Below are 25,063 nucleotides of genomic sequence, written 5' to 3'. Positions count from 1 at the left end.
CGGTGGCTGATGAGCGCATCACGTGAGGCTTCCCTTTCGGCGTCGGCGCGGAGGAAGCAGGCCCGGCTGTGCAGACGACGAAGAGCGAAGACCAGAGCTCTGGCATTCCCCATCAATTGCACCTGCCACCCGCCCGCAACCCCATCAGCTCCTCCGAACCCCGCAACCATGGTCGTCTACTACGAGCTCGCTGGCCGCAAGATCGGCTCCCACGTCGTGCGTACCCTCCAATCCGTCGCTTCCCTCGGCGCCCGCTCGCTGTCATTCCCTTCCGCTGGCCCAGCTCCGATTGCGCAGCGCATATTTCCCCAGCCCTCACCGACTGACGCCTGCCCGCGCGCACGCATTTCCCGCTAACCAATCGCTCTTTTTGCAGCTCGCCATGGGCGTCCTCGGCACGCTCTTCGGTGGTATCTTCGCGGCCACCGGCGGCAGCAAGAAGGTTCCCAACGCCGCTCCTCCGATCAACGCTTCCAGCAAGGACGAGGAGAACTTCATCCAGTACGACCCCACAATACCCACGTTTCGACTCTTGCTCAGCAGCCTCTATCGCTTGTTGCAATCTTCGCGTACAATGGAACACCGGTAGCTAATACACAATTACAGGGAGTTCTTGAAGGAAGCGGAAGGAAAAGACTCGAAGCATTAAGATGTGCCTGACTTTGCCCGGTCTTGAAAGAAAGCGAGAAGGAGTGGATTCCCCGTTTGATGGCTCTCAGCCTCTGCATCTGGAGCGTTGACGAATAGACTCGGATGGGAAAAAGACAATTGCTCTGACTACGGCCATTGCAGATTGTCTTTGCTGCAGTGCGGGCCTTGAATCCTGTACATACGGCAATTGTACGAAAAACAAAGACATGACATTGTTGCTCGTGACCTCATCTACTGTCTCCACGGGCTCCACTACCAATTGACTACCAAGGGACTGGCATCATCACCCGACCAACGAAGAAGTCGCCTCTCCGAATTCGCTTCATTTCGCTACATCCTAACAATCCTAGAGCACTGGACCAGGCCGATGGATGAGAAGCAGTCACATACGCTGGATATTTTGTCTCTACAGCTTCATTCAATCACTTTACAACAGCTTTTCAATCCTGAAACGGCAGAATAATGCACAATGACCTAAACCATGATCCAAACTTTTGAATTCCCAAACGACTGATGGCTCTATCCATCTACTCCGCCCAAACATCTCAATAGTCGACAGAATATACGTTCTCCTAAGTACGGTATCATCACTCATCTCAAGAAACAGAAAAGCAGCGGCATATCAAACAACTCCCCTCATGCCGCGTCAACCGGCAACCCAGGCGTCGTCGGCCTACTCTTCTCGATGGTGAAGAATGCCACGTTCTCCCTTAGAGCGATATACTCGCTATCAGCATACCCCAGCACATCATGGATTTCGGTACTCTTCACGCCCCTGATCCTCTTGATCTCCGCGGCCGAGTAATTCACTACTGCGCGGCCCACCTCGAACGGGGCCGGGTTCTCCCTCTCGAAGCCGCCAGCCGGCGAATCCGCTCCACCGGCGTTTGCGGGGGCACGCTTGGGGGCGCCAGGAGTACGCTTGACGACGACTATGCGCACGGCTTCCTGCTGGTGGAAGTGGCCGTCGCAGTCGACAACACCAACAGGCAGAAGGCCAGCCTTGTCGGCGAGAGCGCGGTAGGCGCCTTCGTCGATGTAGATAGTGCCGTGCGGCGCGAGCCCGTGTAGGAGCCAGAAGTAGCGGTCGCGGATCGCGTGCACCTGCGGCAGGAAGCGCGTGTGCAGCGGTGCCGCGAGGCCGCTGACCGGGTCGACGATCTCAGCGCCGATAGTGGTTGGGCCGGGAGTGCTGGTGCCGTCGGCTCCAGAGAGGTCCAGCGCTGCGGCGGCCTTGTCGGCAAGTTGTTGACCGTCGTCGCCTGTTAGGGAGTTGCGGCTTGAGGTCATGGAGGCCTGAAGGGCTTTCTGCGTCTCGGCGTACTTGACAATGGCGGCAATGTTGCCGGGCTTGGAGGACCGAGTGATGACTGTCGTGACGCCTGCGGACGTGGCCAGACGTGCGGCAACAATCTTAGTTGACATGCCGCCCGTTCCCAGCGCGGAGCCGGCACTAGACACGTCGGCTACCAGCTCCGCAATATCCTCGACGACCTCGATGGGCTTGGCGTCTGGATTTGTGCGCGGGTTCTTGTCATACAGGCAGTCGACGTCCGTCATGAGGAACAGGTAGTCGGCTTGCACCATACCCGCTGTGATGGCTGAGAGGGTATCGTTGTCACCAAATTTGATTTCCGTGACCGCCAGCGTGTCGTTCTCATTGACAATGGGAATCACGCCCATGTGTAGCAACTCGTGGAAAGTGTTCTGGGCGTTGAGATACTGCGTCCGGTCCGCAATATCGTTCCGTGTCAACAGGATTTGGGCGACTGGCTGGTTCATGTGGGCGAACAGTTGGTCCCAAAGGCTCATCAGGCGACACTGTCCGATGGCGGCCAAAGCCTGCACCTGGGGCAGGTGTTTTGGGCGGCGAGGCAGGTCCATTCGCCGCAGGGCGACGCCAATGGCGCCGGAGGAAACGATGACTACACGGTGGCCATCCTTGTGCAGCTTGACAGCGGTCTCGACTATGGTACTGAGGATCGAGAGCAGCGGCTCATGGGTCTTCTCGTCGACGATGGATGACGTGCCTAACGGAAGCAGTTAGCAACTTTTTTGCTCTCCCGCAAGCCGGGATTCCAAAGGTACAGGCGATGCTGTACCGAGCTTGATTACTATTGTCAGATGCTTCTTCATCTTGCAAAACGTGTCCGCGACATCAATGGCGAGAGCGGGGCCTGATATAAGGCAGTTGCGCGGCCGGAGTTCGAGTGACTCCCCCAGGGTCCGCGCACGCCCTACATGACTCGCCGATGCCGGAAAATTGACTGACCGCCTTCGCGGGAATCCATTGCTCGCCGCAAACCACCATCTCGGCAGTTCGGCAGCGCATCTCATATCCAAAACCGTCAACCTCTCGCCTTAACCTGCTGTTTCCCACCCGTATACAGCTCGAGCCATCCAACCCGCCGCTTCCCCGCTATTGGAAATCCGGAATACCCAACATGGCCGAAGCAATGGATCCAGAAACCAAGCCTACAGCCGCGCCGCCTCGCCCGCCCACAGACCAGCCAGATCCGAGCTTCTACAACTGGCGCACCTTCTTCTCGATCCTATCAGGACAAGCGACGCCCGAGGAACGGCGACAGTACTTCCTGAACCGCGACACGATCAACGAGGACCGCGACATTTCGCGCGTCGAGGCGCACCGCGACTGGGCCTTCAGCTACTCGCCAGTCGTGCGCTTCATGCGTGAGGAGATTCAGAAGCTCGGTGGAGACATCGGTCCTCACAATGTGCGATGCCGCCGCTGCACCACGCCTCAGGGCGGTGGTATTGATCAGGACTATGGCGTACTGATCTGCGCAAACCATATGCGCAACAGAGGGCATGTCGAGGATACGATTGCACACGAGATGGTGCATGCGTATGATTATCTGCGCTTTAAGGTTGACCGGTGGAATTTGAGGCACCAGGCCTGCACTGAGGTACGTTTAAGTGGTCTTTGGGGAGATATGTCGCAAAGTTTAAAGGAATTGGGTGCCGCTGTCGGAGAAAGTTGACTGACTAGATGACCCTCGGCAGATCCGCGCTTCGACACTGAGTGGAGAGTGCAGATTCACTCGCGAGTTCTTCACTAGGAACCAATGGCGATTCACAAGCCAGCTGCAAGACTGCGTCAGGCGGCGAGCAACTCTCTCATTGATGGCCAGACCAGGCGTCAAGGATGATGTTCACGCCGCGCGCCTAGTTAATGAGGTGTGGGACAGCTGCTTCGTGGATACGAGGCCGTTTGACGAGATCTATAGGTAAATGAGGAAAGCAAAAAGGTTGCGCTGGAGTTGTGGGAAGTTTCCTTGAATTTGAGATGATGGATATCCGAATCTTGTATCATTACTTGTTGCATAGCGGCGGCGTTAAGATTGCCTTTGTACCGCAAAACCAATTCAACTCCTTGCCTGAATAACCCGTAACTCCGTGCCGTATGCCAACCTTGTCCTGAGTACCCTGACCCATTCCTTTCCAGCGCCGAATTCAAGAAAAAGAGAAAGAATCCAAACCACCTGCACCCGCTTGAAATCACTCGCCACCAGCTTTCTAGCCTCTTAAACATCCTCTCGCAACATAGACAAACACACGTTTGACTTTCGCAAAATCATGCATCGGACTTCTCACTCGTGCGACTCTTGCTCGAGCCGGATGTACGAATGTAGCTCCTCTCGCCCTTCACACAGTGCTTAATGATCCAGGGATGCTTCTCAACATCCTCGAGAGGCAGACGCTTCTCAGGGTCCAGGACGAGCAGCTGTAATCTTCGTTAGCGCACCATTTCAGACGAAAAAGGGGGACTCCAAGCTTACCTTCTTGATCAGGTCCCTAGCCTCGGGGCTGACGAAGCTGGGAATGGTCATCTCGGCCCTCGCGATCCTGCGCTGGGTCATGACAGGCGTATCCTCAAAGGGCGCCTCTCCAACCAAGAACTCGTACGTCAAAACACCCAAACTCCACAGGTCGACCTTCTCATTGTAGTAGTTCTCGGAGCTTCCGGGCTTGATCATCTCCGGGGGCAGGTAGTCAAGAGTACCGCACATGGTGTTGCGGCGCTTGTTCGGGGCGTGGACGCTCCAGCCAAAGTCGGAAATCTTGATCTCGCCGTGGATGCCGACAAGAATGTTCTCGGGCTTGATGTCGCGGTGCATGATGTTCTTCTTGTGCAGGTACTTGAGGGCGCCGGCCATCTGGGCGATGTACTGGGCGGCCTTCCACTCGGGGAAACGCTGCTCCTTGCGCAGGTGCTTGTACAGCTCGCCCTTGCCCGCGAACTCGAGGATCAGGAAGATGCGCTTCGAGTCGTGGAAGTGACCGAAGAGACGTAGGATGTTGGGGTGTGCCAGGTTCGACTGGATCTCGATCTCGCGGCGCACCTGCTTTTCGACCTTGCCCTGCTGCAGCTCCGACTTGTGCAGCACCTTGAGCGCGCACACGAATCCGGACTGGCGCTCCTTGGCCAGGTAGACGCGACCGAACTTGCCCTTGCCCAGCGGCTTGCCAATCTCGAACATGTTCAGGTTGAACTGGCGCGGCGCCGAGGGCTGCTTGTAGAGAGCCGAGTCGGAGCTACGGTGGTGGAGCTCGTCCGAGGGCCGCGAATCGGTGCGCTCGCGCTGTGCGGTCTGCGACGGGAGGGTGATCTTGGCAATTGTGTTGCTGCTGTATGCCTTCGGGGCGTTGGGTTGCTGCAGCCTCTGCAGCGGAAGCTTGACGCGGCTGCCATTGTTATTGGCTCCCAGTCCAGCGAGGTTCACTGCTGTGGACAGCGAGCCCTTGAAGAGCGTTAGCGACCAGTTGCGAGGCTGTTGGGACGTATCTTCGTACCTTGGCCTTGTGGCTGGCGTGATGGCCGGCAATGTTCTCGTTCTCATTGTTGATGGAGATGCGCTCGAAGGCGGATTCGAGAGTTTTTGTTGCCATCGCTGGTGATTGAGTGGTATGGAGCAAGAGATGGGTGGTTCCAAGCGGGCTCCGGGGTAATTGGAGAAGTCGTCCTTGGGGAGGGAGGCGGGTGGTGCGCGGCGTCGCAGAAGAAGCGCGCTCGCGGAGTGTTTACGGCTATCTCCACAGCAACAATCGCCGCCATTCGCCCAGCCACTGCACTTCTCCTCACCATGACGTCGGCCATTGCTCTACCAACTGGTGAGAGCCGGTTTCAGGTCGCCAAATATACGACATTATCCGCACAGCTCCGGCGCCCGTAGGAACGGGTTAGCCGGGCTCCAACGGTGCAGGCGCAGAGCCTCCACATGATGCGCGGCAACGATTACTGACCTAGGCCCCGCTCTCCGAAAATGAGCCGCCTACCTACCTAACTTCACTATCACCGCAACATACCAAGCAACGCCAGCCGCTTCTGTCGTCCCGAGCTCCGGCTTTCTTGCGCAACATATCACGATGAACACAGCGTTCCCCGCCCCCGCCGACCTGGGCAAGTCTATTACACATGAAGGATGGAACATCACCACGCGCAAGCTGCCCATACTGAAGGCGGCACCTATCGAGGACATGACGAACAAGCTGGGCATCGCCGTGCCTGAGATGATCTTCGGCGACAACGCTGTGCGTCTCGAGCATGTCGCGACGGGATGGAGCATAGAATTCAACGCCTTCGATGCGCTGGACCGCGTTGACAAGACTGGCGAGAAGATGCTCGAGGTCGCCTACTCGAAGGAGTGGCAGAAGACAAGGTGAGGCGCGGGCATTCGCTGAGCTTCGTAGTCGGCGCAAGCACTAAGTACCTGCTGCAAGGCAAAACCACGCCTCGGAAATCAAGGAAGTAGTCAAGCCTTTCGACTGGTCGTTCAGCACCGACTATGCCGGCACTGTCCCTTCGCACGCCTCGCTCAGCTTCGAGGACACGGAGTCCATGATTCCCCTGGCCCTGCTCAAGCGTCCCGATCCCATCCTCTTCTTCGACGATGTCATGCTCTACGAAGACGAGCTCGCCGATAACGGCATCTCGCTCATGTCGTGCAAGATTCGAGTCATGCCCGCCCGCTTGCTGCTGCTGTGCAGGTTCTTCCTCCGTTTAGACGACGTCATCTTCCGTATCCGCGACACCAGGGTCTTCGTCGAGTTTGCGACTGGCGAGGTCATCCGCGAGTACACCGCCCGCGAAGAAAAGTACGACGTGGTAAAGAAGAAGATGGCCATTACTAGAGAAGATGTGCCTGCCCTCATGAGGGACCCGAATCGCCTCATCGAGCACGTGCCCATCATCGACGGAAAGTTGGAGAAGTGCATCGTCAAGTAAAGACTCATTGAGGGCCCAATTAGCACGGTGGACCGCGGTTTTGGCCCGAATGCCCGTCGTCATATCACCGAGCACCGCCAGTTGGCAGAGTCATCGTGCCCCTGTGCAGAATTGGGGCCTGGTCGCGTGCACTCGGTGTGGCCGCGTAAACAAATTTCTCGCCATGGACCCGCGGTTGGCTCTCCTGGCACCATCAGACGGGATGACTGACGCAGAAGCGTGGACCCGTTGCCAAACCGGTGGTCGGACAGCCGAGACGTGGAACTGCCCGGCCCAAACTATGGGTGAGCTCGTGCGAAGACACCCAATCACAACCTATTGCCATAGTAGTTATCCTACGATCGTCTAAGCGAACAGCCTTGACCGTGAAACAGTTGTAAATATTTATCATATGATCTCACTTCACCAAGAAATTGGCCTTCAAATCCATGGTGAGAGCTTTATGCGTGAACACAGGAGAAGCATTGGCTCCAGGTATGCACACTTTCAACGGAGGCCGGCAGGGCCCTGCATATTCAATCCGTGGTAAGTCACTCCTTTGCTCCTTTGTAAATTGGTTCTCAATCGTCAGTCGTCAGACTTTTGCTCCTCTGTGCATTGGTTCTCAATCGACACGTGGAGAAGAATTTTCTGTCTGGTGCTAGTCTTCGAGTTTATAAGGTGCTCCTCAGCCGCCCTCTAGCCTACAACTCTCACAACTTCTCTACGCTACAGCTTCTCTACACGACAACTTCTCTGCACGAAAACTCTTTACCAGCACCCTCTCAATCCACCAACCAACACCCTCTCCACCAAACAACCAACAACCAACATCACAATGCACACCACCACCACCACCACCAACACCAAGGTCTCTAAGGAGATCAACTCGACTGGCGTCTCCGGGTTGGATAACCTCACCATCCCGCAAATTTCAGGAGCCTTGTGCTTCAGGAACCCCGACCCTATCGGCGCTTTGCGCATGCAAAACGCCAGCTCTCTCCACTGGGAGCGTCGGCAATACGACGCTAAAAGGGCGGCCAAGCCTAATCACCACTCAACAAGCGCGTGGTGTTCCAAGGACAAGAAGAAGGAGCCAACGGTCAGATTCGCTGTCCCCTTGGCCACCCCGGATCGCGAGTAACCAGCACTCTTTCCCCCTCTTTTCCCCTTAAAATAAAGGTTTTTGAGGGTTTTAATGAGGCTGGTTTGTTTGGATAAAAGTTTGTCAGAGATACCCCATGGATGGGCTGCACATGTTCACTGTTTCTGCTCGATCTACTCTTTGTTGTCTTGTACGATGGCCCATTCAATTGTAAAAGTCGTGTTTTAGATAGCTTTTGGTTTTTCGCTACGACCCTGCCGCAGCTGCCGTGACCTGCGGTACTTTAAACGTATAAGCGGTCAGCGAGGCATCTGGTCAGTGTGGTAAACCTAAGTTCAATGAGAGTTCTATTTCAACTAAATAACTACTAGCTCTACGTGCAGTATGTGATGTGTGTGTGCTGATTATCCCAAATGACTAATAAGGCACGGCCAATAGCTTCATCCAGTACATCTTTGCCACAGTGTGCATGTAACAATTATACCAGCGGGCTTCTTGGTAAAGGATCGCTCGCAGTGTGGTCTCATATACCACAGTGTCTATCTTCCATGTGATTGTGTCGTGTCTTCGTGTGGTGGATTTGCTACGTGGCTCACACACGCCGCAGACATTCGAGCTACGCAGCGGATTACCACAGGTGGATAAACGAACTATAGAACTCCAAAAGGAAAGCCGATAAATCTAATAGAGCCTTACCATTCGCCCAACTGCTGAGTCATGCGACCCTTAACAAAACGGTCGAGACACTGAAGGCCAAAGGTTCTTGAAAGTGACAGGACTCATAGACTTCCCGAGACCATCCACACCGCGATTTTCTTTGTTTAGCAACTTGTGAGGCGACTTTTTTTTGAGTGGATTGATTATACATCGTTAAGGATGATCTCAGCAAGCACACGGATATTAACAGCATCGGGCAAATCTGTATGGATTTTTACGACACGATCATTGCCGTTGATACTTAAAATGCCGGAATGAAATTTGGAGTGTGACAGAACAAACTCTCCGATACACCAATGACTGCAGATGTATCCATTGACTGAAAACACAAACTGATTTTCGCCTCTTCGGCGAGTGTTTCGAACAACGGGGACGTCATTTTGCAAGATTTTCAGAATGGGACATGAAAGAAAGGCTGCAAGACCCAAGGATGTAGTATAATGTCACAAGGACATTGAGATGGAGCCCCCGTGAACGTCAGTACTCCCACGAGAAAAGGGAGGAACGGAAGGAATGACTTTGGAGGCTGCACGATTGAGCAGCCTGCGAGACTACGTGCAATAATCCCATCACATAAATTTTGTAGACATAATGAACTGCTTTTTGAATACCGGAGATCTATCTTTAAACGAGCTAAGGCCCTCAAAGAGAGCTTGTTCCACAAAGTCCTGTCGAAGATGACCTTCCAGAGGCCCTAGAATCCCTCTACGGGTATTGTGAGATCGGTGCTGAAAGAGCAAAATTCTGGTCCTCGTTCCCTGCAACTCCTCGCAAAGTATAACACCCATGAGATGTCTATCAGGGTTAAGACAGCAACAAAACCATTGTATCTGATCGCCGCTATTCGGACGATGACGAAGATGGAGCTGTGGGATCCACAGGCTGACTCGAGTCGTAAATGAAACTAGGGAACACCACAGGAGCTTTCCACGCTTCTAAGATGACCTGGAGGCGGGAAGGTGCATCTTCTGGAGAAACATCTGTAGATGTAGTCAAAGAGTCTAAGAACAATCGGTAGAGGAAAGTTGCTACTGGCCTTTGCCTGGATCTATTTCGGCGTACTCAAGCCAACGGTTATTGCTTGCCTTCTTCCATGTGCGGATGGCACCGTCGTCGCCGGTTGAAACGAGCAGGTCACCTGCGTCACTGTTACCAAAGGAGAACATGTCATCTTCACAAAGCATTGATCTCATACCCATCTGGGAGAACGACACACGCCAGACGGCCCCGTGCTGAGCGTCCATTTCTGCGACCATCTTGACCTGGTGCTTGACGCGACCAGGATCCTGGTCGTTTTCATGACCGTCGCCGACGCGAGATGCCCCGGCAAGGCCTGCTCCAATTCCTGAAGGCGCATTACGGCGGCTGCGAGGAGATGGTTGGGGCTCGGGCGCGGCTGGAGCAGCAAGGGTGGACTGCTGCGGGCTTTCGGGAGTGGAAAGCTCATATATGCGGATCATGCCGTCCTTGCTTGCGGTCGCTATGATATCCGTGCCGCGCATAGAGCCATTGGCCCATGCCACGTCGCGGAGGATGTTCCGTGAGCCGATGAGCTCGGCTGCAACGTAGAAACGGCGGTTCTTGTCGCTACGATAGACCCTAACCATGTCCATGGAAACGACAGCAAGTGACAGAGCGCGCCTGTCCAAGCCGGCGTTGACAGCAGTCCAGCATGGCAATTGCTCCTTGTGGAAGCATACTCGGAAACTTGCCTCCTCGGAGCGCGGAGGAGGTGGCTGCAAGACCTGCGTCTGCGCGAGTATCTGCCATTCAGAGAGGTTTCCATGGTCGACGGGCTCGTTGACGGTGAGCATGCCATCGCGAGTGATGAGTGCAACCCAGGTCTCCTGCATGATCTGCTTGAAGTCGAGCGACATGAATGGGGTGCGCGTTTCAGAGACTTGGGAGTAGATGAGCTTGAAGCGGCGGCCAGAATTGGCGATTTCGGTCACATCCTCCTGCCAGATCTTGAAACGGCCGTCTTCACCAATGCTCCCGATAACCTCGCCCATGAACGGGCCATTCCATTTGACCTGCAGGCCATCAGTGTCACGGCAATGGCCATGGTGTAACAAGCAGAGCAAGCCAATTGCGCGGCTAACGCAGAGGGGGCAGAAAGAGGAAGGACGGGTTGGAAGCTGTGGCACTAGCGCAGGTGAGGACTCACTTCGACAATCTCGGCATCATGCGCCTTCCAGCTGTCGACCAGCGACCAGTTTTCGTCCTTGCGGTCCCAGACCTTGAGACGGTGGTCGGACGAGGCGGTGACCATGCGGGTGCCGAAGAAGTTGAAGTCGACGGCCAGAACCAGGTCCTGGTGGCCGTGGTCGAAGGTAGAAAAAGCCTGGTTGGCGGCCATGTTGCGCGTGGCTTGACGGGCCTTGGCCTCGGACTCGCGCAGCTCCTGGTAGGCGTCGAGGTGGGCGTCGGCTAGAGGTCTTGCTCCATATTCGAAGGTCAGTAGCGAGGTGCTCTTGCGCAGGGCGTCGGCATGGTAGGGCTCACTGCTGGCGATGCTTACGCGCGGGCTGATGCGTGGAGCGCGCGAAGTGGGGTCGGGCGAGAGCGACGCGTCGGAGGCAGCCTGCGAGGGCAGGCGGCTCGGGGTGAGGGTCTTGAGAAATTGCGGGCGGGCGAGCCTGGTGGTGACCAAATCGAGCTGGGCCTGGATGGTGTCGCGGCGGGGCGCGTGAGCAGCTGCGAGCGCGTTGACGTTGTCCATGGCGCGTTGGCGGGGGGCCCGTTTGCGGCTAGAGCGGCACTAGGGCTGCTGCGGCTGCGTGGGCGCTGGGAGGGAGGCCGAGCGCCTGCGGCTGGCAGAGGGGAAGAGGATACGCGGCCCGATATATAACATCTGGCTTCAACACGGCCTGCAGCTTCCCCGTCCCGCATGACATTCGTTTGATAATCCTCACCTGCACGCCATGGCCGGCAAGCTTTCGCGCGGCGAGAGCCTCGCCCTGCTCTCGCTGCTCGCCGCCTGCATTGCCATCCTGGCAAACACGTTCCACGGCGACGGCGAGCCGCTCATTGCCTCGCTGGCCTTCAGCGGCATTGCCTTTGCCAGCTGCTACGCCCTCATCCGCTGGCTGGGCGATGCCTTCATGCGCGCTGGTTTCAAGGGACGCGACCTGTCGAAACTCAAGAATGTCGAGATGTGCGTCCTCCCACGTGATGCTACCAGCGCCTTTCGCGCCGGAATGGAGCTGATCCGGAGATAGTCCCGAAACCATGGGCGCTGTGTGCGCCGTCGTCTATCTTTTTGCTCTGCTCGTCTTCATTCCTTTTCCTTTCTACAAGGACATCGTCGCCGCCACGTCGGGCGGCGGCAACAGGGACATCATAGTCCAGGTCCAGGAGGTTGAGACGGGCCGCTTCCTCCACCGATTTCCCCACAACAAGGTCGGCATCCGGCTGCTTCGCTCACTCGCTCCTCATTTGTTGATGTTTTCTAGCTTGCGTCGTACCTCTCCGCGATCCTCTCCCTTCAAACTGTGGTTCTCCTTGGCATCGGCGATGATCTATTCGACATCCGCTGGCGGCACAAAATCCTTATTCCCGCCTTTGCTTCCATCCCTATGCTCACCGTTTATTTCGTCGACTTTGGCGTCACCAAGATTGTCGTACCGACCCCGCTGCGACCCTACCTCGGGGTCCTCCTTGACATAGGTACGGCTGTGCCACCTTCTCAGTCTTCTTGCCTAACATGTTGCAGGATGGCTGTACTACGCCTACATGGCTGCCATCTCCATCTTCTGTCCCAACAGTATCAACATCCTCGCAGGCATCAACGGGATCGAAGTCTCCCAATCCATCATCATCGCCCTCCTTCTAGCCTTCAATGACCTGCTCTACCTCATTCCCTCTCCTCCCCCGGGCTATCCTGTTCCGCACCCAGCAACAGACTCCCACCTCTTCTCCCTCTACCTCCTCTTGCCCTTCCTGGGCGTCTCTTTCGCGCTCCTCGCGCACAACTGGTACCCGGCCCGCGTCTTCGTCGGCGACACGTACTGCTACTTCGCCGGCATGGTCTTCGCCGTCGTCGGCATCCTCGGCCACTTCTCCAAGACGCTGCTGCTGCTGCTCGTCCCGCAGATTGCCAACTTCCTCTACTCGGCCCCGCAGCTCTTCCACATCGTGCCCTGCCCGCGCCACCGCCTGCCGCGCTTCAACCGCCAGACCGGCCTGCTCGAGCCCAGCGTCGTCGTCTTCGCCGAGCAGAAGAAGCCCCTGCGCCCCGTCGTCGCCGAGGCCCTCAAGGCCCTGCATAAGCTGCGCCTTGTGCGCGTCAGGACCGACGACCAGGGAAACGTGCTTGAAAGCACCAATCTGACCATCCTCAACCTCTGGCTTGTTTGGTTCGGCCCCATGCGCGAGGACAAGTTGGCACTGGGTCTGTGTGCTTTGCAGATTGCGTGTGGAGCGCTAGGCTTGTTCATCAGGCATCGGCTTGCACTGTTGATCTTCACGCAGGACAATTGGTTTGTGTAAAATATGCATGTGGTTAGAATGTTTTTAGACGAGCTGCTGTATTATAGACTGGCCCTAATAAAGCATATAGACATTCCGGCTAAATGTACAAAAGTAAAATTGATTCCTTGGTTGCAGTGCGGTCCATTGCAAGGTACAGCAACTCTAGAAAGGCAAAACCCAGTCGCTTGTTGGCACTTTCATTACCTTCGCATGCTGTCTATCAATGTAGTTTTGCAAGAAAGCTGAAAACTTCAAGGGTATAGCAAACATTTAACGTCATCTCAGCGACACCTTCCGCAGCATCCGCGACACCCTGGAAAAGGATGTCTGATCCCGTCCCTTAGCGCCTCGGCGTAAACGCAGGCGTAGCCGCCCTCCGCCTCGACGGCGTATCCGGCAATAATTTCTGGCCCTGGCCCTTGATCCTGGTAATCTCTTTCTCAACGCACTGACGCTTCCGGCTGACGGCGTCGTTGCGCTTGCGAATTTCGTCTTCGAATTCTTGCGCAATGTTGCGCCGTATCTGGCGGGCGTTCTTGAACCGGCTGAGCAAGTCGCCGAACTGCGTGAGAAACCAGCCGCCGGCATCGTCCCACTCCCTCATACTAAGGGAGGCGAAGAAATTGGACTGGTCTTCTGGGCGGAGTTCGCGGAAGGCGGCTCCTAGTCGGTCTTCGAGTGGCGAGTCGGCGAGGTGCGAGAGGGGTTGCTTGGTGAGATCGGCACGAGGGTTGTGGTCGAAGTCTTCCTGGTCAAGCTTTGAAAAGTCCATTTTGAAGAGTTCCTCATTGTCGTAGTCCAAAGGAGGTTCGAAGCTTTCATTGGACGGTGAGATTGGATATTGCTGGGCGGTGGGAGGGCGGCTTCCGAAGAAGTTGCGCTCGTTGATAGTTTCGGCATCAGAAGCTGTGGAAGGTCTGCGAGCATAGCTAGCAGGTTGCGTGCCCTTCCGTTGAGGTTGGGTAGACGGAGGTGGTTGTGTGCGATGATGCTGTTGCTGGTTTGCTTCTTGGACTGGTTTGGCACTAAGAGGTCTGGTAATCTCAGACTGAACACCTCCGATGCGAACCGGGAGACTAGTATCGGACATAACCTTCTTTGGCGCTGCTTGGCGTAATTGGTGAAAAGGATCTAGTGCAGCATAGGCATGGGGCCGCTGAACTTGTTCTTGAGGCGTCGGGTATGGCACACGCTGGCTGAGTTCAGGGTTCTGTTGTTCGTACTGGTCATCGTCATCGTAGCCACCTTCGAAAGCCCCTTCCTCCTCCTGTTCCTGCTCCCCCTCATCGTCATTATCATCGTCATCGGGAACAGATGTGCTGGGGTACGATTGTGGCGGTGGGAAGATATTTTGTGGTAGAGTGGAAACCCCTGCTTTGTTCTGTGCTGCATGAAGCATGTGAAATTCTCGGGCACTCATGCCGGATTCTTGGCCATCTTCTGATTCTCCGTCTGCGAACTGGGACTCATTGCCATTGAAGCTGCCTTGATCATCCTCGACATGGTAGGCCTGTGTAGCATATGAATTTTGCTGTCTCAAGTTGCCATGAGCAAAGTTATCCGAAAAGTTCGTGACGGTCGTGTCATCGGCATTTTCTGCATCCGTGTCGAAAGCATTATAGTTTTGCAGGTGCGTCTTTTGACTGTGCTCTGTCGGCTGAATTGTAGTCTGTTGGCGCTGCCGACTCATGTTGCGTTGCGGTGGCTGTCCACGCTGCACCGTATTGTCGACGTTAGTCCTGGGGACATCGACTCTAGCTGCGGCTCCCAGACGACGGCGCTCAGCTAGGTCTGCTTCGGAGAGCTTTGCGGCAGGTGTGTGCGAGCGTTCAGGCGCCGGACTTGCTGTACGCTGCGTGTTTTTCCCCTGGATGAACCGGTGCATAATTCCCGGCACTTGACAAGGAACATCGATTTATGCAGAGGTTGAGTGAGGTTGGCCTCGTGGATGCGAGGGACGCGTCCTGACGGAAGTCGCGTCGCTTCGCTTCGCGCAAGGCAAGAGCAAAAACCCATTACCGCAAATGGACTAAGCTTAGGGCTTTTCTTATCGCCCCCGTTAACGTCATTTGCTCTTTATCAACGCCATGCAGTCCAAAAGCTCCCCTCATCCGTATCTCCGCATTGTGTTCAAACCTCCACGCCACTGATTTGTACGCAGATATGGCTCATCTGGTCACAGACAAGGGCCTTCTGTCGTTACCGAATGAGGTATGCTGCATCACTGTCTTCCATGGAGGGGCTGAAAACAATTGACAAGCGTGATGGCAGCTCCTTATCCATATCCTCAATTCATTGCCAACACCTGATTTATTGCCGCTGACTACGGTTGCTCACCGATTCTATGCTGTCATCCTACGCATCGTCCATAACCGTCTGATAGCTGCCGCCAACCTTCATGAACAGGATCACACGCTCCTGCTTGAATGCTATCACCCCAGCGCCAAGCTGACAGAACCACCTCTATATTGCAGATACCTGGGTACAGATGGGCTAGACGTGCCTGACCCTGACTTCGATGAGGCGGACCTGGTTGGGCGACTTGGATACTTGCGCAACCGGTATTCGCGGTTTCGACCGTATCGGAAGGGCCCTGAAGCATACTCTGCACGGACACGGCCGGGCGATATCCCTGGATCGCGAACGCATCCGTCAAGCTCTGCCCCCCAATATACAGGCGGTGGTTACAATGACGATGAACTTGTCCGGCAGGTGCTTTCGCTGGATAGCGAGGAGCGCTTCACGCAGCTCTGTGCCGTCATCAACCTGATCAAACTTGGCCCACGTAATGGCTTGTTCCGGAGCTTTGTGGAAGTCGAGGACAGTGTTTTAAGAGTCTTTCGAGACTGGCTACGGAAGGTTGCATTGCCGACAGCGAACCAATTACCCGACTTACAAGCCGCATCGGGCGAGAGCACGTCCGAAAAGGGCAAAGAAACACAAAGTGATGAAGAGATGGCGGATGGCAAGCGGCTTCTCTGGGTGAGCCCTGCGAAAAATGTAGGATTAAAGTTCCGGGTACGACAACGCAGGCTCAGACGGGACACGCCTATACTCATTCTCGCGGATGAGGAGACAGCCGTCAGTTACGACATCGAGTACGAAGGTAAGGGAGACTTGCAGACTCCGAAATCGCACGACACTTTCCGCTTGGAGCGGTGATTCTTCGGGGCAATTGCTAATGCGAAATTTCGCAGAGCTCCTTGTCCGAACATCGCATCTGCTGCTTACGTTTGAAAACTCGCTGTTGGATCAGGATAATCAGCCTGGGCGAAGGGCTGTTGTCTTTGGCTCTTTTGGTTGAGTGGCAGGGCATCGGGCCAGATCCGAATCTCGCGGAAGGCAGCGCCACAGCCGCCACGGTAGAGATCAGCGGTGTCCCGATGCTTGTGTCGCGTCGGAGATTCTGGCCTGGATGCGCCGATTGAATGATCTCATGCTGCCCCTCCTTCCAGATTTGGTGGCAGTAGGGGCAATGTTCCTCCAACCCCACCTGGTGGTGGCGGGTGGTTCAGTCATGAAGATAATGAGTCAAAGCAATAAAAGAAATATGAGGAGCGTCTCAAATCTGTTGAGAGGCTTTGCAGTCGTTGCGTCGGGCCAATAACAAGCATTGTTCTGGATTTCAAGGAATGCATCTAGTCGCCGATTCCGCTCGTCGTAAGCGCGGGGCACAGAGTCACATCACGCTTTGAGCAACGCAAGAATTCTTGGATCGGATGGGCACGGCACCCAGGGCGGGAGTGAATGCATAGGCGTAAGTTGACTAGCTGCGTTTCGGGGGAGCATCTTGTCGCAGTTTGCAGCAGAGAGGTAGAAATACGGGGGTCGCAATTGGCTGGGATGCGTCGGAGGCCAGGGGCTGCGCGCCTCAAAGTCACTCAGGGCAAAGCTAAAGAGCGAGAGTGCAGGATAACCCCTCACGGCTGGGCGCATGTGCCGCGCTTGGCCGGGCGATGGAGACTGGTCCGGAGCCGGTGAGGCACTGCAGAGGTCAAGAGTGGTGTGGGCTGCGCCCCGCGCGCCACTCGGCCAATGGCAGGCGGCGAGATTGCCGCTTATCCCAAAATCTTCCCCACAGTCCGATACCGGCCGTCGCGCTGGTAGACACGCCAATATTTCTAGCGGGCGGCAACCGCTGTCTCAGCACTATCAATCCTCCCAGTTCCTTCTCTTCCCTCTCTCCTCTTTCCTAGATACCCATTATCCCGCTTTCAAAATGCCCGGCGCAGTCAGAGGCCCGCGGACCCTGTACGACAAGGTCTTTGAGGATCACATCGTCGAGGAGAAGGAAGATGGCACCTGTCTCCTGTACATTGGTGCGCTCCAGCTCGTCCTCTGTCGCTGCTCGCATCGCTGACACTCTGCACAGACAGACATTTGGTGCACGAGGTCACTTCACCGGTAAGTGTCGCCGCCAAAGCATGCGCTGCCGATGACGTGGGGCTAACGATCGCCACAGCAAGCTTTCGAGGGGCTCCGCAACGCCAGCAGGAAGGTCCGGAGACCGGACTGCACCCTCGTCACCACCGACCACGTAAGTTGCCCGCGCCTGTGCACCGAGATCAAACACTGATGCGCCTGCAGAACATCCCTACGTCGTCGAGGAAAAACTTCAAGGATGTGAACACCTTCATCGAGGAGGATGACTCGAGAACGCAATGCGCTACTCTCGAGGAGAACGTCAAGGCCTTCGACCTCACCTACTTCGGTATGGGCGACAAGAGGCAGGGCATCGTCCACATTATCGGCCCTGAGCAGGGCTTTACCCTTCCCGCCACCACCGTCGTGTGCGGTGACTCGCACACCTCCACCCACGGCGCTTTCGGTGCCCTGGCCTTCGGTATCGGCACCTCCGAGGTCGAGCACGTCCTCGCTACCCAGACCCTGATCTCGAAGAGGAGCAAGAACATGAAGGTCCAGGTTGACGGCGAGCTGGCCCCCGGTGTCAGCAGCAAGGACATTGTTCTCCACGTTATTGGCATCATCGGCACTGCTGGCGGCACTGGATCCGTCATCGAGTTTTGCGGTTCCGCAATCAGGAAGCTGAGCATGGAAGCTCGCATGTCCATTTGCAACATGTCCATTGAGGGTGGTGCACGTGCGGGCATGATCGCCCCTGACCAGATTACCTTTGAGTACCTCAAGGGCAGGCCTCTCGCCCCGAAGGTCGACAGCACTGAGTGGAAGAGGGCCATCGCCTATTGGTCTACCCTCAAGACCGATGACGGTGCCAAGTTCGACGAGGAGATCTACATCGATGCCAAGGATATCGCCCCCACCGTCTCTTGGGGCACCTCGCCTCAGGATGTGGTCCCCATCACCGGCAATGTTCCCAGCCCCGATGACTTCCAGGACGAGATCAAGAAGAAGGCCTGCGTCCGCGCTCTTCAGTACATGGGCCTCACTGCCGGCACCCCGATGCAGGAGATTCCTGTCGACAAGGTTTTCATCGGCTCTTGCACCAATGCGCGTATCGAGGATTTGCGCGAGGCGGCCAAGATTGTGAAGGGCAACAAGATCGCTTCTAACATCAAGCGTGCCATGATTGTGCCTGGCTCTGGTCTCGTGAAGAAGCAGGCCGAGGCCGAGGGTCTCGATAAGATCTTTTTGGACGCCGGTTTCGAGTTCAGGGAAGCCGGCTGCTCTATGTGCCTTGGCATGAACCCTGATATCCTTTCTCCTGGCGAGCGCTGCGCCAGTACTTCGAACCGCAACTTCGAAGGCCGTCAAGGTGCTGGTGGCCGGACACACCTGATGTCCCCGGCCATGGCTGCTGCTGCTGCCGTCACTGGTAGACTCTCCGATGTCAGGAAGGTCGCCCCTCCCTCTGCATCCGTCGACAAGGGTTCGCCGAAGCTCGAGCTCGAGGCAAACGTTAGCGACATTGAGAGCGATGCGGATCTCGACAAGATTCTTGACGACCCGGTGGATTCTCAGGGTAACACTGTCGAGACAGGTGCTCCTTCCAGCGCTGGTGGCATGGCCAAGTTCACTCAGCTCAAGGGCTACGCTGCACCAATGGACGTTGCAAACATCGATACCGACGCGATTATTCCCAAGCAATTCCTCAAGACCATCAAGCGTTCCGGTCTGGGTTCTGCCCTCTTCAACGCCTGGAGATACGACCCCGCTACCGGCGCTGAGAACCCCGACTTCATCCTGAACAAAGAGCCCTACAGGAAGTCCAAGATTCTCGTCTGCACCGGCCCCAACTTTGGCTGCGGTTCCTCACGTGAGCACGCCCCCTGGTCTCTTCTCGACTTCGGCATTCTCTCCATCATTGCCCCTAGCTTTGGTGACATTTTCTTCAACAACTCCTTCAAGAACGGCATGCTCCCCATCCGCATTACCGACCAGGCTACCCTTGAGAAGATTGCGGCCGAAGCCGAGGCTGGCAAGGAGATCGAGGTTGATCTCCCCGCCCAGGTCATCAAGGATGCTGATGGCAACGTGCTCGCAGAGTTTGAGGTCGAGGAGTTCAGGAAACACTGCCTTGTCAACGGTCTCGACGACATTGGTCTCACGATGCAGAAGCAGGATAAGATCAACAAGTTCGAGGAGAAGAGGACGCGCGAGTGGCCTTGGTTGGACGGCCAGGGCTACCTTTCGAGGCACCGCACCGGCCCTGTAAAGGTCGAGGCAGCGCCTGTCCCCAAGACGAACAGGGGCGAGGTTCTCAAGGAGCCTTTGGAGTGGTAAACTTGTCCAGGAGGAATGGCGTATCGGGATTGCGGTGCAACAACATGGGCGTTTAATGATGGGTCAACGAATGCGGAAAATGGCGAGCGTAAAAAGGCACAGTCTCGTCGGTTATTTAATGGGCAACTATCATCATATGAGATTATGTCATGCATACTTGCGAGAACGCAAGAAAGTAAAGAAGAAATTCAAAAGAAATACTTTGACGAAGCAAGCACTTTTCGGATATTACATGAGGTTGTCAGAAACCCTGGTATCAAAGAACAACAATCGCGTCCATGCCATGCGCCAGTCGGAAGGCCACTAACTACCACAACATCGTACAGCCCCTATAGGATCTCTTTCGCGTAATATGTCGTCTGCTGTCAGGCCGCGCGCATCCCAACAATAGTAGGTATCAAAAAGGTGTTCACCGTAGCTCGGCAAACTCGTGACGACGCCGCATTCATCGATGATGTCGGTATCACAAACGCTGTTTGTGCTGGATATTACGCTGTCCTGCCGTTCGCGAACAGGCACGAACAGCTTGGGGAACAGATTCGCGCTTCCCTCCTGCTCACACACCGTCAGCCTCGCTCCCTCCCTGAAGTTGCTAGACAGGTACGTTCTACACTTACCTCTTGCGTGGTCTTTTTGCCCTCGTCCTCGACGCTCACTTTCGCCTGCAGCGTGTACCGCACCCTGATCTTGTCGCCATCGTGCACGCTCTGCACCAGCGAGTACGGCGCCATCGGTAGCGGTAGTTTCAAGTCAAAGTAATTGGCTGGTGCTGGCGTCGGCGTACTACTGTTGTTGTTGCTGCTACAATCCCCACCACCACCACCATTACTACTACTGTCCTTGTCATCACCACAACCTCCTCCTCCTCCTCCTCCTTCTCTCATCTCCGTCTCATCCACCGCCGTCTCCCTCGCCGTTACCAGCTCGCTCGCTGACACTGACCTGCTCACTGTCGCCACGGACCGTGTGCACTTGGTGCCGCGGTGCGGCTCGCCGTGCTTGTCAGTGACAACGAGGTGGACGTTTTGAAGTAGTTCGAGGCTGAGGGTGACGATGCGGTTGGGATTCGAGAGCAACGCATTGGTGTCGGATTGGTCGAGGAGGAGAGGCGTCAGCGCGAAAGTGGTTTCGAGGACGCCGCCGCCATTGTCGGTGGGTTGGTAGGGTTGCGAGAGGGTGACGGTGGCGTCGAGGCCGGATTTTGGGAGTGTGAGGTTCGCGGTTTGTTGTGTGATCTGAAGATTGGAGATGTGTGAGCTTCATTCTCAGTGGCCTCCTTTTCTAATTTTTTTTTAGGCGTGTATAACTTACCTCTGGCGCGAATTGGAGCTCGTCGATGAAGAAGGAGGGAGATTTGAAGAGACGCAGTGGCTCGCTAACGCGCAATTTTTTGGTTAATATTCCGCTGCCGATGGTGGCCTCTGCAGTGATAGAGTAGCGGATGTACGTGTCGAGCGGGAGCCACGTTATCGACTCTGGGAGCGATGAGGGGAGAGTGAAGGAGAAAGGCCAAGTGTAAAGGCCTGGTGCTGCTTTGCTGGGTTGGCCGGTGCCCTTGACGAAGACGTAAAGGAGGCGGTCCTGAAAGAATATGGAATCCCTTTGTCGAACGGTTTGCGGTTGGAGGGTGTCGGTCAACCAGCTGCAGCACTGCGGTCAGCTTTTCTGGTAGCCCGAAATGCATGAGATGGTGGCTCGTACTGGACTTTGCGGACTCCATGCAATGACACCTTGACTGCTTTTATGGCGGTTGGATTTTGGGTGCAGAGGACGACCTCGCCGTGCACAACCTGCTTTTGGCCATCTCGATGTTTGCGACGGAAGACGATGTCGTGAGTATCGAGACTGAAGTAGGCGCGCAGGTCAGTGCCAAATGTCTGAAAATCCGATTTCATCGCCTACCTTATTTTCAGACACTTGTCGGATCTGCAGGGTGCCATCTTTTTCTTTGGGTGGCAAATGCCTTTGTCCTTGGCTCTGGTAACTCGACGAAGCCAGCGCAGAGCATGGAACGCTTCATGAAGAGGCGCGAGGGGGGTCGCCGGTTTATGTATGGCTAAGACCATGGCTGAGGTTACCTTTACCAATATTGCGTCACGCAAATCTCTCGTGTCGTGTCACTCGACACTGGAAACGGGTGGGTTTGAGGTGAGGGGAAAGCATGCCGAGTTGGATGTTGTGCTGACTAGCGCAAGCGGGCCGCTTCCCGTTTCTGGAAGCACTCAGCACCTTCTAAGAAATTGCTCCCCTGCCAGCGAAAGGATCGTATGCTAACGCCGAACGCAGTAATGACGTCTCCGAATCCAGCCTATCATGTTGCACTTGTCAGCCCTACCATTATTTCTGCAGACACGGCATCTCCTCTGCAATCAGCACCAGCTCTACGGTGTATCAAAACGATCAACGGTGACCGTCGATTTCTAATCGTGAGTCACAACAAAGAAAACTTTTCACCTAGATAGTATAGACTGTTGCGAATTTTGGTGTTGTGTGGCTACGGACTGGGTGACCCTGTCCGGAGCTTGTGGTAGGTCCGCGCTTGTCTCCGGACTAGCCCCTCCGTCAGCACTCGGTGAGCCGAAAGAGAAGTCCTGCTATCGAATTCAAAGATAACAGCTGTCTAATCTCCGGGCTCAGTCCTTCTTATAAACTTCCCCAGCGCGTTCGATGTTCCAACTAAGAATTTCCACACAGAGCGGGTCCTATGATGTGGTGCGCTGGCTCAATGCCATGACGATCTATGGCTCAGGTTGCTGAGCACCATTTTCTCATCTGAGGTAGAGGGTGAAAATTTTCGAAAGGGGGGCTTCCGGAGATATGTCCTGGGTGGTGATACTCCTAGGGCTGTCAACTTTTTTTTTCTTTGGTGTGCCGTTGCCCCTTCCATTTTTCCTTTCTTGCGAAGCAAACGTAAGTAGGGACATCGGCTCACAAGGAACCGGGCCACACGCACATATATATATGTGTGTGTGTAAAGCTTGTCGGTTTAGCTGCGCGGCGCAGTGATCGTCGGGTATAAAACGTGTAATATTTAACGAAGATTTTCGTAAATTATTCGTGCTCCTTCCTCATTCCGTTAGCAAAGTCAATGAAGTCAGGAAATCCACTCGCGGGCCGACTCACTTTTCATCGACTGACAATCCGGCCACCGAATACAAGAAATAGGCAACTCATGCATAATAGCAATACTTGCTTTCTCCACTCTACGTAAGGCGATAACAAGGGTCTGGGCGAAGAAGGGCCGTTTTGTTTCTGACATAACGTGACGCCTGCAAAAGGTGGTTCGTTCTAAGACTGCTGCCAAGATGCCCCAAAGAGGAACCAATCCCAACCTTCGGAGCACGTGTCCAGCATCACAACTCAGTGACTTCATGGATTTCATCATTGAAGATATTGCCCTCGCCTCCGTAACCTCCGCCTCCAGCTCCATTTACCCCAATTAACCCTTCGCCTCCACAACCGATCGCATCAGCCACCCCATCCGCCACCCCTCACACATCCACCCAGCATCGCGATCCCCTTGAATATCCATCGAACAGGCCATAGCACGACCAGCAACCCTTTCCCCAGCACGCTCAGCATGTACCAGCCCGCGACGATTGCCCATACGAAGGCCAAGGCTTGTACCAACGTGACCACCGCGCTCTTTGACACCCGCACGTCGATCAGCGGCTGATTCTCCGCCTGGGCCATCTCAACCGGTTCTTCCGTCTGCGCTACTGTCGGAGCCGCTGCGACCGATTGCGCCGTTGCGGCCAATGCCTGCTTGCCCACGCTGCAGTGGTGCGCATGCTGCTCGCGCAAGGCAGCTAGCGCAGCAGCACGCTGAGCGGCAAAAGTGGCATCGTCCATGGGGGCTGCGGCCGTGGTTACGACCGTGGGCGCCTTGCTACTAGTGGTGGTGGTGGTGGTTTTGATGTTGGCAGCCGGTCTGGCGGCCGCCGCATGAGTCGCTGACGGCGCGCGTGTAGATGATGGTCTGGATGCAGGTGCAGGGGTGGAAGCAGACGCAGACGCAGCGGTAGACGCGGCTTTTGGGACGCTCTTCTCCCCGGACGAAGGTTTCGCAGAGGTGGCTTTCGAAGTCGGGGCCGATTTGGTGAGCTTCTTGCGTGCTGATTTGGCGATGGCTACTTTCGGCGGCTTCGCTGGGGACAAGGCCCTAACTGTTGATGCGGGCTTCTTCATCTTTTCCGCAGAGGCATCTGCTGTGTGTGGTGGAGGAGGCCGCTGGATCGAGATTCTGGTCTGCTGCGCTTTATCTGCGGTGCTGCTGGGGGTTGCAGTTTGGGTGCCGGCTGTTGCTGTTGGGACTCTGTGGCTATCTGCTTGGCGTGGTTTGCCTGTTGTGATGACCAGTCGCTGTACGCCGGTGCCGTTCAGTCGTGTCTGAGCCCGTACAGATGGTGTCTCGAATGATGGCTGGATCGGATGTCGTTTGTACGCGCCAGCAACGCTGGCACGAGTTTGCGTGCCGCGATTGTGTGTATCTGGGGCGGGCCCTGGTGGTGGGGCGTTCACCAAGATGGGCGCAGTCAAAGGTACGGGATGAGCCTCAAACGAGGAAGCAGGAGGCGTGTCCAGAGGAGGCCTGGACGAAGCGTTCCACTCACCATGGTGATGCGGCCGACCAGCCTCGTACCTGTGAGGTGGCGGCAACGGTGGAGATGGATAGTCGGCTGTAATCGGCGACCTAGCTGAAGATGGCCCGGCAATGTCATCTGGCCCATGAGGTGCCGAAGATGGCGAGGCTACATATTCACCCGCAACTGGCTTCCGTGGTATTGAGCACACCCTTCGGGGCACTGCAGCATTCGCGGGTCTTTCCCACGGGTGCCGCGGACCGAGCACTCTTTCTCTTGACTGGGCGCAGAAGGCATCGCGCGCGTCATATGAGGAATACGATCGTGCGCGCGTCAGAGTTGGAACTTGGATCTGGCTCTTTGATTGTGAGCGCATTATTCGCGGGCCACCAGGAGCTTGCCCACGTGCGAGCGGTGATTCGCCCGGCGTGAGAGGCCCGGCGGGCAACTCGAAGACCCTGCGACTTTCTTCTGCAACCCATGTAGATATCGCGTCGGTGCCACCGCTCGTTACAGTCTTGATTGGAGGTGTTATCGTTAGGGCGCCAGGCATTCGGAGATGGTCAGGATCGAATGCTGCGTAATGATCGGGCGTTGGCTGAGATT

General features: G+C 55.7%; 12 protein-coding genes across 12 annotated transcripts; 6 read left to right on the top strand and 6 right to left on the bottom strand.

Annotated features, from left to right (window-relative positions):
* Positions 1–168: 168 nt before the first annotated feature.
* Positions 169–649, top strand: LTHEOB_3281 (ATP synthase subunit k-like protein; the record flags this gene model as incomplete). Its single annotated transcript, XM_035512187.1, has 3 exons — positions 169–216; positions 377–501; positions 607–649. The coding sequence occupies 3 exons, from the start codon at positions 169–171 to the stop codon at positions 647–649; spliced, it is 216 nt and encodes a 71-aa protein (XP_035363174.1).
* Positions 650–1,287: 638 nt separating this feature from the next.
* On the bottom strand, positions 1,288–2,787 carry LTHEOB_3280 (Glutamate 5-kinase; the record flags this gene model as incomplete). The annotated part of the gene is made up of 2 exons (XM_035512186.1): positions 1,288–2,681; positions 2,754–2,787. The coding sequence occupies 2 exons, from the start codon at positions 2,785–2,787 to the stop codon at positions 1,288–1,290; spliced, it is 1,428 nt and encodes a 475-aa protein (XP_035363173.1).
* Positions 2,788–3,095: 308 nt separating this feature from the next.
* Positions 3,096–3,903, top strand: LTHEOB_3279 (Mitochondrial inner membrane protease; the record flags this gene model as incomplete). The annotated part of the gene is made up of 2 exons (XM_035512184.1): positions 3,096–3,578; positions 3,676–3,903. The coding sequence occupies 2 exons, from the start codon at positions 3,096–3,098 to the stop codon at positions 3,901–3,903; spliced, it is 711 nt and encodes a 236-aa protein (XP_035363172.1).
* A 343-nt stretch (positions 3,904–4,246) lies between these two features.
* On the bottom strand, positions 4,247–5,562 carry LTHEOB_3278 (Serine threonine protein kinase; the record flags this gene model as incomplete). The annotated part of the gene is made up of 3 exons (XM_035512183.1): positions 4,247–4,396; positions 4,452–5,414; positions 5,467–5,562. 3 exons carry the CDS (start codon positions 5,560–5,562, stop codon positions 4,247–4,249), a joined length of 1,209 nt encoding a protein of 402 aa, XP_035363171.1.
* Positions 5,563–6,039: 477 nt separating this feature from the next.
* LTHEOB_3277 (TIP41-like protein) lies at positions 6,040–6,898 on the top strand (the record flags this gene model as incomplete). The annotated part of the gene is made up of 2 exons (XM_035512182.1): positions 6,040–6,332; positions 6,394–6,898. The coding sequence occupies 2 exons, from the start codon at positions 6,040–6,042 to the stop codon at positions 6,896–6,898; spliced, it is 798 nt and encodes a 265-aa protein (XP_035363170.1).
* Positions 6,899–7,715: 817 nt separating this feature from the next.
* On the top strand, positions 7,716–8,021 carry LTHEOB_3276 (Aconitase family protein; the record flags this gene model as incomplete). Its single annotated transcript, XM_035512181.1, has 1 exon — positions 7,716–8,021. One exon carries the CDS (start codon positions 7,716–7,718, stop codon positions 8,019–8,021), a length of 306 nt encoding a protein of 101 aa, XP_035363169.1.
* Positions 8,022–9,727: 1,706 nt separating this feature from the next.
* Positions 9,728–11,421, bottom strand: LTHEOB_3275 (Nuclear pore protein; the record flags this gene model as incomplete). The annotated part of the gene is made up of 3 exons (XM_035512180.1): positions 9,728–9,837; positions 9,895–10,732; positions 10,867–11,421. 3 exons carry the CDS (start codon positions 11,419–11,421, stop codon positions 9,728–9,730), a joined length of 1,503 nt encoding a protein of 500 aa, XP_035363168.1.
* A 202-nt stretch (positions 11,422–11,623) lies between these two features.
* Positions 11,624–13,190, top strand: LTHEOB_3274 (UDP-n-acetylglucosamine-1-p transferase protein; the record flags this gene model as incomplete). Its single annotated transcript, XM_035512179.1, has 4 exons — positions 11,624–11,856; positions 11,921–12,101; positions 12,155–12,368; positions 12,415–13,190. 4 exons carry the CDS (start codon positions 11,624–11,626, stop codon positions 13,188–13,190), a joined length of 1,404 nt encoding a protein of 467 aa, XP_035363167.1.
* Positions 13,191–13,512: 322 nt separating this feature from the next.
* On the bottom strand, positions 13,513–14,862 carry LTHEOB_3273 (uncharacterized protein; the record flags this gene model as incomplete). The annotated part of the gene is made up of 1 exon (XM_035512178.1): positions 13,513–14,862. The coding sequence occupies one exon, from the start codon at positions 14,860–14,862 to the stop codon at positions 13,513–13,515; it is 1,350 nt and encodes a 449-aa protein (XP_035363166.1).
* Positions 14,863–17,391: 2,529 nt separating this feature from the next.
* LTHEOB_3272 (3-isopropylmalate dehydratase protein) lies at positions 17,392–19,874 on the top strand (the record flags this gene model as incomplete). Its single annotated transcript, XM_035512177.1, has 4 exons — positions 17,392–17,491; positions 17,545–17,576; positions 17,635–17,709; positions 17,760–19,874. 4 exons carry the CDS (start codon positions 17,392–17,394, stop codon positions 19,872–19,874), a joined length of 2,322 nt encoding a protein of 773 aa, XP_035363165.1.
* A 241-nt stretch (positions 19,875–20,115) lies between these two features.
* LTHEOB_3271 (Carbon catabolite repression protein) lies at positions 20,116–21,814 on the bottom strand (the record flags this gene model as incomplete). The annotated part of the gene is made up of 6 exons (XM_035512176.1): positions 20,116–20,124; positions 20,199–20,426; positions 20,492–21,109; positions 21,186–21,516; positions 21,576–21,719; positions 21,777–21,814. 6 exons carry the CDS (start codon positions 21,812–21,814, stop codon positions 20,116–20,118), a joined length of 1,368 nt encoding a protein of 455 aa, XP_035363164.1.
* Positions 21,815–23,342: 1,528 nt separating this feature from the next.
* On the bottom strand, positions 23,343–24,062 carry LTHEOB_3270 (uncharacterized protein; the record flags this gene model as incomplete). Its single annotated transcript, XM_035512175.1, has 1 exon — positions 23,343–24,062. One exon carries the CDS (start codon positions 24,060–24,062, stop codon positions 23,343–23,345), a length of 720 nt encoding a protein of 239 aa, XP_035363163.1.
* Positions 24,063–25,063: the final 1,001 nt, after the last annotated feature.

Source organism: Lasiodiplodia theobromae (assembly GCF_012971845.1).
Source record: "Lasiodiplodia theobromae strain AM2As chromosome Unknown scaffold_8, whole genome shotgun sequence".
Taxonomy (NCBI): Eukaryota; Fungi; Ascomycota; class Dothideomycetes; order Botryosphaeriales; family Botryosphaeriaceae; genus Lasiodiplodia; species Lasiodiplodia theobromae.
Note: the sequence above shows the minus strand (reverse complement) of the source record. Positions and strands in the feature narration are given on the sequence as shown.